Raw genomic sequence first — 12,542 nt, forward strand, 5'->3', positions numbered from 1 at the left:
TGAACCAAGTCTTCATGGATACTACTAGTCCAGTTTGTTACTGCGGACCCACAATAGGAACTCCCTCTGGCTTTTATTTTTATAGTTTGTGATAATCGATTCTCTCCTTTATAGACTTCCAAACAATTTTTTTTAATTTTATTTTATGCCCACACCCTTGGCATATTGAAGTTCCCTGGCCAGGGACTGAATCCCAGCTGCAGCTGTGAGTTATGCTGCAGCTTCAGCCACACCAGATTCCTAACCCACTGCGCCAGGCCAGGTATCGATCCCTCGCCTCTGCAGTGACCCGAGTCTTTGCACTCAGACTCTTAACCCACTTCAGCATAGCAGGAACTCCCCGCCCCACCCAGTTTTTTTAATAGGAGTCCCAGTATTCTCCTCACAGATTCCCTCCTCTAAATAGAAACCTCTAACAATGTGTTTGGAATTTGGAAAAGACTCTAACTCTTTAACAATAAGTCTATTACCTCAAATTTAAATCCTGTTACTGAAATACCATTTTACCCAGGATTCAATAAAGCAGTTCCAATCTAGTAACCAAGACTTCTACAAAGCATCAGTAAAATAAAAATTATACTTAATAATAACCATAATACAAGGTGAATATTCTGACACGTTTACTATGTAATCTATCATCAATTCATATATTTTGCAGATCAATTTAGTGTTTGGTATATTTTTTACATTCTAAGTGAATAACTTATCTCCCATTTTTTTTGAGGAGGGAGACACTGGATATATTTGAAGATGTTTCCAGAACCTCAAGAAACTTCTGGTTATTTAGGGTTTGCTAATTTTATAAACCTTTGTAAACGCTTTTGTGGTTTTTAAAATTTATGTCCATTTATAAATCATCCTTAGACTGCCTTTTCTCCTCCTTTCCTTTTTTCTTGGTTTCATCAATTTTCATCAGGCGGGAGAAGGGAAACAGGTTTACATATGATATTTCCTCCCTATTTAGTCATCAATCCACAAGGCAATAGTTGGAGAAATTTTTCAGACAATTGTCCAAAAGAGAAGAGTCCGTATTGTCTTATCACTCTGCCTCAATACTAGCTGGGGCCTTTTCTTCATATTGTACAACATCTGAAACAATCTCTTTGATGTTCATGTTTACAAATATCAAGTAATGGAAAGGCCAGCAGATACGCATTGAGGATCATCGGTGAGTTTAAGTATCTGACGTTAACGGCTTTTGCTCTCACTCTGTAAACCAGAGTTGGCAGTGTACATACCAGGTCCTCTAGTGCTGGTTTGTTTTTCTGTAGTATCATATTGCAGGGACTGACTTTTCTCACCCCTTCTCTCAGGATTCTGGCGAGAGCTCGCCCACTCACTGGCTGAGTATCTGTGTTGCAGATTATTCTTTCCCAAATGGATTGTGACTATTAGCCTGCATTTTTCCAAGATGAACTTTGTTCTGTTATCTACCGTGAAGTGAAATTTCTTGAGACTTGTACATGCTTTTCTAATTTGTGTTTTAGTGTTCTTTATGGCATGATCTGAAAAAGACATTTATTTCCACAAGGGAATGCCTTCTTCAACACCATTAAAGAAAATATTAAATCTAATATGTTCCCTTAACATTTTCTTTGGATCCAAACTCATACTTCTCCATTACTATTCGGCCAGTATCGATCATCCCTTTTCTTTTCTTATTATGATCTAGGAACTAGTTCTCAATTCTTGAGATAACAGTATACCCAGAGTGGCACAGTGGACTCATGGATAAATACTGGGGGTGGGGGTGGGGACGGAGTCTAAGTTGTCCCGGCTCTCCAGTGTTGTTTTTCAAGGTCTAAGACAAACAATCCCACTAATGAGGGTGGCGGTGTTCATGAATTAACCCCTCCTTGCTTGAACCTGGGTGCCCTTCCCAAAGCTCTGTTTGCACAGCTTGTTCTGAAATGCTCATCTGGAGATGATAATCCTTGCCACTGTTTACTCTAAATGATGTATCCTTTACTTTGGGGTCAAGCAGTTTCATCAAATACAGGCTCAGTCTACATCCCATATAGCTCTGTGTCCTTCTGACATGGTGACTTATTGACTCTGCTCATTTGCAGCTTGTCTTCCTCTCTAGGGTTGCCCTTACCTGTCTCATCACACAGCTCAGTGATTCAGAACATTATGGTTCCATCTACTCCAGCCTCATTTTAAGATGAAACATCTAAATATTCACTATTTTTTTGGCTGTGTCCACGGGACGTGGAAGTTCCTGGGTCAGGGATCGAAGCCACACCAGAGCCACAGCAGTAACCAGAACCACAGCAGTAACCAGAACCATAGCAATGACAATGCCAGATCCTTAACCTGTTGAACCAGCAGGGAACTCCTCAATATTCACTTTTGACTTACATCATTCAATTTAAGTGTTTCAAAATTGTGCATTTCATTTTAGACTATATGCTTCTCAAGGCCAGGACTGCATGCCATTTATTTTTCCCCATGGAGATTCTGCCTCTGGCTGGTTGGTGTCCCCCATTTTACCTTTCCTTAGCTCCCTAAATACTCTTCATAGCCTTCAGCACACCTGTCATTTATTATTAAATTAATTACTTAAAATATATTTGCTACTTGAAATACCTAATGACTCTATGACTTCATGAAGGTGGAGACCATGTGACTTCCTTCACCACTTTGTACGGAGCATAAAAGTCCAGAACTTGCTTCTTAGGAGGAGATCTATCTATATATATGTCACTGCCTAACTGATTTCAGGAGAAACAAGGAAGAAAGCTCTTAAGAACACTTAGTGCACTCAATTTTAGGCTAAATTATACTAAGCTGGTTTCTAGCAGAACCAAAGGATTTTCTTCCATCCGTCTTAGTAAGAGTCAAAATGAGTTAATAAATACCTAGTAAATACACAGCAGGATTCTACATACAATAGGGACACAGAAGACACAGATGTGGTCATCTGAAGAGCTATCTAGCTCAAAGCCACAAGAGTCCCACAAGCTCTCACAAAGGTTTCTCTCCCTGTTAAATGTGATAGCAGGCAAGTGTCACATGCCTCTGAAGAATGACCTCATCCAGACCTGAAGTTAGAGCACAGACACAGTCTGTTCTTGGGGACTCCAGCTCTAACCCAAAATATATCCCTTTGATCTATTCCAAATTTCTCCTTCGACAGCCATGATGATGAGGCATGGGACACAACCTGAATTTGAACCTCCACCATGCCCTCGTTTAATTATGTTTATCAAGCTACAGATGTGTTACAAGTATCCTCAACATGATCACATTGGGATTTTATCAAGGTTTAACCTCAGCTAGTGTCTCGACTCTCTCTCCCCATCTTATCTGGTCCCCAGATGTCTCCAGCCTGCATGGAAGTCTCTCTTCCCTAAAGGTCATCTATGCTTACGGTGTCACTCTCCTATAGTTTCTCATTCCGGAAGTTATGATGACTTCACATTAGCTATCACAATGTCCAAGTTCCTCTGCCTGGCCTTCGGAGCCCAGAAACTCACCCTCTCGCCTAACTCAGTTATTCTGTTTTACTTCCCAGAATGGAGCTTCGGGTCTAGGGATGTCTCACGGAGAGATTACTGTAGCCCCGCTGCCTGCCTGGAATATGGAAATAACCCCATAAATGATGACTATGTTTATATAGTCTTCAACTTATTCCAATCTTTTCTTTTCCTGCTTTAAATTCTCATTACCATAATAATCAGCCTTGTACCACTTGGGATGTAGTCACTAATTGATGTACTATTTCAGTCACTCCATTTCCGTAAATCGACTAAGTTCCCAGGGACCAGAGACCATGCTTTATATATTTTCTGTGTTTTTAAAAACCCCTAGCATAGACGTAGCTGTTCTCTAAACAAATGTTAACTAATATTTCATTTACTGAGTTTAATTTATTATAATGTATTTGTTGTGACTTTATCTTCTCTAAGTTATACATTTTTCATAATGTCTCTAGAGTAATATGTAATACAATACGGGCCCTTATATGTACTACATGGTTTCATAAAAATTAACTATACAAAATCGTAAGTTCATGTTTGAAGCCACCTCCCACCTTCCCAAGTTTTATTTGTTTGCTTTTTGTTTCTGTTTTTTGTATACAAGGAAGTTCATGATCAGAGGTAATTAAATGATGAAATGAATGTAAAATGCAAAGTTATAAAGCTAGCTGGTGGCCCGAACAAATCAAATAAAATGTTGAATTGCCAGTGTTAAATAAAATGAAGAATTGGGGATTAAACATGATAACACAGTCTGTTAAGACAGGTGTAGGTATTTTTCCAACGTCTACAGAGAGAATGTAATTCTACCATTTACCTTTTATTATAAGGGAAAAAAACATCTTGCTTCCTCAGGGTTAGAAGTGCTTTAGCAGAAATGAATTTGTTTAATTTCACTGACTCCCTGGGAAGAAATTTGGAGAACATATTAACTCCATGTTATAAATAAAGATATTGTCCAGAGAGTTGAAGTGAAAGAGCTCAAGACTATTTACCAAAATTGGTGGTTAAAACTCTAATCCCCACATGGGGAAGCCACATCTGTCCATAGTACAGCCTAATGGGTTTATAAATACGGTCTGGTATAAAATCATTTTTAGATTTAAAAAATCACATTGACATCTTCCAAGATAGTTTTCTAAGTACAACTGTTCAGAAGAACAGTTATACAAGAGCAAGGGGAGAAAACAGAGGAAAATCTGGACAATGTCATGTTCAAATTGTCTTGTTTCTTTGAACCACGTGACTACATGGGGCACCAGAGGGTAAAAGATGGCACCACCCTTTGCTGGTCTTTAGGCACTCTGGAATAGTAACTCCCCCCCCCCCAGCCCCCCACACCGCCCAGGATAAATTTTAAAGGACTAGAGAGGGAAGAGAAATATAAAAGACGAGAAACACGCAGAAATTCCCACACAGTTCCCAGGGGAGAAGTCCAAGTAACCAGTGAACTTCTCCTCAGAGAAGTGTTTAACTGTTAGACGGCTAATCCATTTGGAACACCTTGTTCTAAATGGACAGACAAAAGAGATTTGCTATAAAATCTTTTCCTTCAACTCCCAAGAAGACAACAGTGGATTAGGTGACCAGAGAGACTACTTGGAAACTTCCATGCTTGTGGTGTTTCTGAGTCATGTCTTTAGTCAGGGATAAAGCTGATTTTGAATGATGTGGCTCATGCTTCAGAAATGTTATGCTCTAGACAGATGGACCATATGGAAACTATGAACTGGTTTCATACACAGGCCTATGATGAGCCGATGCAACATTTTCATGTTCTCTGTTTATATTCAAGTTGTCTAGTGAAAAATACATTATCCTAAGACATGGTATATGATGGGCCTTTGTTTCAATTCTGAGTAGTGATTGTTTTAATGATATAGGTATTTTTAATACAGGGATTAAAAACACACACTTATTTAACAAAAAAAGCCTGGGGTATTTTGGATGTTAAATATACTCCAGTTCTTCCTTCAAGGTAATGGGTTGCTTTGATGTATCAGTAAAGATACGGTCCAAGAGGAGGACAAAACCTATCAGAATCATAGATGTCAAAGATTTCCTTTCCAATGGAGAAGCTTTAACACTTTTCTGAAAGATTTTATGTACCAAAATCAGTAAAATTATAATAAAATCATGATGCCAATTTGCTGAGAACTAGAAGATATTTAGCTTGGGTGATATAGAATGCTCATTCATGGTTTACTGCTTTAATAACCATTAGAGAAAGACCAAAATTTTCAACTCAAGATAAGAAAATGTATAGCAAGTTTTTTTTTTTTTTTTTTTTTCTGGATTGGGCTTAAAATTTAATGAAAAACCAGGGAGGTGAAAAAAAGTTACAATTGTTGGCACAATGCCAAAATGGAAGAAATGAAGAGAACTCAGGCGATAGCATGTTTTGTATAGGATGTGGGAGGGCTACAGAATAGCTGAAATTAATATGTGGAAAATAAGTGCACTGGTTCCTAAGAGGTATTCAGAAACTATCATATGTACTCACTCAGCTTGTAAATCTTTGCAAAGGCCATGATGAAAAATGATCATGTTTCATTATTATAATTAAAATAGAGTGGTCTCAGATGCTTTTCTCAAGAAGTAAAAAGAGGGGACAGGATTATATGGGTACAATTGTTTAAAAAGGAGAAGCATTTAAGGAGCTGTAATTTAAATGTTTTTTCCGAGGAGATTTATTAAAATGTAATTGGATTGTATGCCTATGATTAGGAGAGAATAACAGGATTTCCCCATAAAATAAATGAACCTCATATTTTACAGATTGTAATACTCAGCTTCTGACATCTTCTATTTTGACTTGAGAAAATCTTATAGCAAACTATAAAATTTGTTCATCTCAATTCACATTTGGGCTGTGTTCACAGCAAGTTGGCAGAACCAAAGTCTAAAATGGATCAGTTTTAATTCTTTGCTATAGGTATACAGATTAAGTGAAACTTTAATTTTAAAACAATAAACATTGATAGTCATAAAATAATTCAGACCTGGAAGACAAAATTTTTTCTATACACCCTTTCATTTTCATCTTGCTTTAAAGTTTTTAAAACACTCTTACCTATTAGTTTTATCTTGGCTTATAACTATTATTTGTATCCATGGAAGAGATACTTAGTAATTGAAATTAGAATGTTCCTCTTGTGATCCCTAGTCTTTAATTTATTTCAAAAGTAAGGAAGTATAAAATACTATGAAATTTAAAAATAATAAAAGAAAATGATAAAATAAGTAAAATACTATAAAAGATTATAAATCAGCTACACAAAATTTGTTTCCTCTTGGAAGAGTTTTTTTTTTTTGTTTTGTTTTGTTTGCTTTTTAGGGCCTCACTTGAGGCATATGGAAGTTCCCAGGCTAGGGGTCGAATTGGAACTGCAGCTATTGGCTGGCCACACCACAGCCATGGCAACACGGGATCCAAGCTGCGTCTGCAACCTATACCACAGCTCATGGCAACACTGGATCCTTAACCCACTGAACAAGGCCAGGGACTGAACCTGTGTCCTCATGGATACAAGTTGGTCTCATTACCACTGAGCCACAATGGGAACTCCTGCTTCCATTGTGTTAAAAGAAGAGCTTTTGAGGGTTGAAAAGCAGTTCTGAGAAGTACCTGTTTACAACCTTGAGGTCCCACAAGACCCTCTACAGATAACCTGTGTCTAGAACAGCACAGGGAATAGCAAACACATTTTGGCATTTTTGTTTGGTGTTATGATCTTAAGATATATGTCATTAAGATGCATTTTATTACTTACAACAAAGGTTTTCTTAGAAAGGGGCACTTAAGTATTTGTATGTTTTTATGGGATGTCAAAGGGAAATGACTTTCTTCATTATTTCTTGTACTTTTCTTTCTCATTTTGCCAACTGTTCTATTAGCTCAACTGACAAACTTGTTCTTTGTCAACATTTATGTCCCAAGTTAATAATAGTCTAGAGCAGGAGATGATTATTGTGATGATAAGGTTTTTTTTTTTTTTTTCTCATTTAGGACAAGCATTGCCACTTTAGAACAGTAGGACACAGCTACTGGTCAAATGTGAAATAAATATATACTTTTCTGTTTTTTATGGCCACACCCATGATGTATGGAAGTCCCTGTGCCAGGGATTGAATCCGAGCCACAGCTGTAACCTACGCCACAAGTGTGGCAATGCTGGATATTTTAACCCACTGGGCCAGGGCAGGGATTGAACCTGTGTCTCTGCAGCAACCTGAGTCACTGCAGTTGGATTCTTAACCCATTGTGCCACAGCAAGAACTCCTTTTTCATCATTTCAATGAAACATTAAACATCTTTACCCCACCAAGTTATTTGAGTCCATGTACCGCATATAGCCTAAATTTCAAGGTTAGACTAAAAATGCATGGCATAATAAACACCTGGTTTTTAATGGATCTACTAATTTTAACTGCAAGTTTTAAATATTTAATGTACTGATAATATCTTTGTTTAATGCTGCCTGTTGAGAGAGAATAACAGTGATACTTCTCCTTCAGGTCATTGGTGAGAACGCCATTCTAAGCACATTATAAATAACTGTAGTGCGTGAAAGAACACTCTAACTATCTGCAATGATGCTACACACACTAAGTGCATTTCCAAACCCAAGTTTCTTGTTTTTCATTAGTGAGATCAACCTAAATTTCATTTTTTAAAAGTAGTTATGAAAGAAGAAGCTAATGCCAAGTGTAACAGATGTGTCAGACTCTTCTGTCCTTCTGCTTCTTTTAGTTGTCCTATTTGCTTTGCAGGTGACCACTGGGGTAAAAAGGAACATTATCTTACAGCTTCATTCATACATTGGATGGAAATGGAGGTGTTCAAAGTTTTAGGCCTCTATGATATTTGCACATCTCTCTCAGGTAACAATGAGGAAAATCATGAAGAAAGCTACTTTGTCAATATGAAGGCAAAAAAAAAAAAAAAAAAATCATCACTTTGAAGAAAAGCAAAAAACCATTCTGGATATAACAGAGAAGATGACAAATGGTGTGAACTTTTCACAACACTCTACAAATAAAACAGCACTACTCAAAGGATGCAACGAAATGGGAAACAGCAGTGGTAACACATCACATCATGAGACACGGAATCATCTGAAAGAAGCAGTCATGGACATAGGCCACACAGAGGATTTCTTTTCTTACTTGCACAAGTATCTTGAGGGGTTTGAAAGGTCTTTCACCATGAAGCACTCGCCTCCGTTCACACAGAAAGTTTTCTCCTTCTCTGCACACTTGACAAGATGGCTTGTCCCAGTTGTAGATGTTGATGTGGCTGGATAAAAGATAAAGAAGGGGAAAGGTTTACACTCATCTTTCCCTCTTCTAAGCAGCCTTTAACCTTAGATTCCCTTTAAAGGAAGAGTTCACATAAGGTAGAGTGTACTCCACTAAACTTTCAGGCTTAATCAACAACACAGTAAAGATAACAACACAGTTAAGTACCTTCTGGGTGTAATTCAATAGAGTAAAATTGTAAAAGGGTAATTACAGTTAAGTTTCTTATAATTAAATAGGATTAATTATAATCAACATTTCTTATAACCGATATTTTATCTTCTAAGGAAATCTGGAAAAGAGAAGAACTACTGTTATTAAAAAAAATACATTTTCTAGGAAGGCTCAAAACTAATGACAAATTCGTATTAGTGCAACTGAATTTAGACATCAATTTTTAATGGCAACTAGTTGATAAAATTATTTATTTTCAAAATTATGTGTTCTATGTATAGGGACTTGATTTTTTTTTTAAAGACATAATGTGCAGCTAAGAAAAATACAAGGGAACCTATTTATTGCTAATGAAAACATGTTATTAATTGAATATATATTAATGTGTAGATCAGGGGGCAATCTATTCAAAATTTCCACTCTATTCTAACTTCTACTCAGAGGGATATTATTGAAAGCCTGATTGCCATCATGCTTTTGAAGAAAAGCAAAGACAAAATACTATTGCTGCAAACATAGAACAAAGCACTACAAAATCCACCCATTCTGACAAAGGAGTAGAAACAAGTTTTAACTTCGGTTTGCAACATCTTCATGTAGTGAGCTTGATATTCACTTGCCTTCAAACTTCGCAGTTATCAGAAACTCAGTGATTCCTCCACCATTAGGTGCAGGGATTAAATGAAGCCAATGTATTCAATCCTGAGACTGGAAGGGAATTTAGTATTAGAACTTCTCCCTACTTCCATCACTGAGAGCCTCACTGTTGAGCCTGGTCTCAACCCTAAACAGCCTAACTCACACAATGTTTATCACTGACATTATCAGGATGAAATGCAAAACCAACTTGTCCAAGGGGGGGAAAAGAAATCCATCTTCAGACAGAAATTTTTCTCCTCTACCACCTGACTCATTCTTAGTGACTTTTAATTCCTTTTCTTTTTCTTTAATTTTTATTTTACCATTTGCATGTGAAATTCAGATCTCTTGTTTACTTTTATTTGACCCATCACGTATTGTTTTTCCATTTTCTTCTGTTTTTCTTTTCCACTCTTTCCTAAGTGCCCATTTTGCTTTGACATTTAATCTAATTGCTCCTCCAGTTCTATTCGATCTGTATTCTACCTGATCAAAATACCCAGCATCTGATTATTCATTTTTTGAAAGACCTGATGCCTTTCTTGTCTCTTATTCTTCCATCTAAGGCATGTTTGGACCATTTCACTGTTCTCATTATGACTTTTAGGAGGAACAGCAAAAGACAGTGAAAATCATTCTCACTTTGGAGACAGATCTGGTTCAAATCCCTACAAGCTTTGCATCCTTGAGCAGATCACTTCACCACCCAGATGGTTAATTTTCCCCTTTAGAAAACAGGAGTAAGGGTACTCTTACAGGACTTTTACAGAGATTATCAATAATCTAGGTAGAGGAATTGGCATGACTCTGGCATTGTATGAATAATAGCAGGTATTATTACTGAGCAAGTAATGAAGAATCTTAATTTTGGTATCTGTCAATCAGATGGAAAACCTGACAATAGAAATCTGAAGGTTTCAAAGAGGCATCCTTTCCTTGAATCAGCACTTTGGATAATTAAGAATTGGGTTGATTAAAAAAAAAAATTATTCCAACAAAAAGTCCTTTTCAGAATGCATTTGCAAATATCCTCCTCAGGTCTACAAACCAAACCAAAAGAACCAGCGAGTGAGGAAAGAGGTGATTTTATCTGTTAATGGCTACACTTTGACCATCTTTATCAGGAAGAGGAGGGCATAATTTGCATCCTTTGGTCTGTAAAATCGTAGACAACTTCTATACATCCCTTAGCCTAAAGTTTAACATGACATTATATCTGCTTGTGAAACTTAGATGCTGTGAATATTTTCATCCATGGCAATTGTTTTTTAAAAATAGCAGGAGCGAATTTGTCTTAAATGTTCCAAGTTTTGTCCTTAAGACCTTCCACTGCTGACAGGAATCTATGGGATGACAAATCGGGCAGGGTATCTTTGCTGTCCCAGGTGACAGTGCTGAGGGGCCCACCTGCTGTGTTCTGTCACCATCATTCCTGCAGAGGAACTCTGAACCTCCAGTAGACCCCAGTGGTCTCTGAATCCCTGAAATGCTGCTAAGAATTACCCCTCACCCAAGCTGGGCAGCAAACACAGCAGCAGGCTTCTTCAGAACAAATGCTGAAAACAACAAAACCAACATTCCCCTCCAACTCCCCAAAGCAGACACTTGCTGTTACTTGTAAACTCACAATGGAGATTAGTAGTGATAGAGGCAGAGACAGATACATCACCCCTTTGCCTTGGATCTTGTGTTATCAAATAATAAGATTAACAAATGTATGGCAAAACTAGAAATAATCCCCTTTTTTCAGTCCTTTAACAATATCTTCCCCTGACCCTACTATCCTTTGCACGCTATCCTGCAGCTCTGAGTTATGATACATTCATGGGAAAAATTCTTAAATCATGACTTGACACTAGTCATGGAATATTTGATAATCAAATAATTCTTGGGGGAAAATGAAGTAGCAACTCTCTCCTGTGGTCACGGACTCTCCTGTTTAGCAATTTTATCCTTTAGCAGCAGTGAGAACAAAAATGTTGGTGGAATTGCAAAGCAGCAATTAACTCCCAGGTGACACAAAGTGTCAACTGACTGGGTACAGCTGTTCTGAACCAACTGCCAAGCTCAGGAATAAGTTGTAAGTGTCAGGAAAACCTGGGTTGGGGATGGGGCTATATGCGTCTTTCAGGTTTTCTGCCAGGTTTGTTTCCATTGTCCTTGGTTGAATGCAGGGCAGAGTCAGCCCTAAGCAGATCTATAAATTCTACAGTGGTATCCTTTCTTTGTGGTCTATATATACGGTATTGCTAAGTCAATTTCCATTTGTTAATTTTGCCAGAAATGAATGAAACTGACAAAGCAGATTCCTGAACCAAACTGTAGGAACAGCAATTTTTTCTGGGGGAGCTGGGTGGAGTCTGTCAGAGGTAAAGTTAATGATTTTGCCAACAAAATATGCTTTGATATATAAGAGATGACCTTCGTAGCTGTTCCTGGAAGTAGATGACACAGTCTCGGGCATTCAGTCCTTAATAAACACTGCCTCCCTCTGCTTTGGAACTAGTTGGTCATAATCCCAGAGTCTGTCATCTTCTAGTAAGTGCTAACTGAACAGCAATTAGGGACATTGATAAATATGATTCTATTACTTTTATTTGCAATGTATATGAACATTTTATCCCAAAGGCACTTTTTTTGGGGATAATAGCAGATACAAGACTATATAAGGAAGAAGGTATAAATAGAACAGTTAATGTGTTATCAGGGAATTACTTCTGAGTGTGTCGCTCTTGGCTTGGTCTCTCTTGGTAATATAGGTCAGGACTAGTGACTGTTCTGGGGAAGGCTGGACAGTTCTCTGACTTAGCCAAGGAATTTGAGACTAAGATCACCATATACAGACTCCCTCAATCCTGCACCATGCAATAGGATTTCCTCCCTTCTAGGCTCCCTTGCTCCTCCTTCTTCCCTCCTTCCTCCTTTCCTTCCTTTCATTCTTTAACG

The 12,542-nt window shown here is 37.7% G+C and overlaps 1 protein-coding gene across 28 annotated transcripts in view; it reads right to left on the reverse strand.

Moving 5' to 3' along the window:
* NRG1 (neuregulin 1) overlaps positions 1-12,542 on the reverse strand; it is a 1,062,032-nt gene that overhangs the window by 27,414 nt on the left and 1,022,076 nt on the right. For all 28 annotated transcript variants that reach the window (XR_014829932.1, XR_014829929.1, XR_014829930.1 and 25 more), the window contains one exon: positions 8,652-8,781. Coding sequence is in view for 24 of the 28 variants with exons in the window: in XM_085000112.1 (XP_084856238.1) it covers positions 8,652-8,781 (130 nt within the window). In the remaining 4 variants the exon portion in view is untranslated. The remainder of the gene's footprint in view (positions 1-8,651; positions 8,782-12,542) is intronic.

Source organism: Sus scrofa, chromosome 15, assembly GCF_054392235.1.
Source record: "Sus scrofa isolate SSC_HxYL_T2T_F1_AM1 chromosome 15, Sscrofa_HxYL_maternal_Yorkshire_Landrace_v2.0, whole genome shotgun sequence".
NCBI lineage: Eukaryota > Metazoa > Chordata > Mammalia > Artiodactyla > Suidae > Sus > Sus scrofa.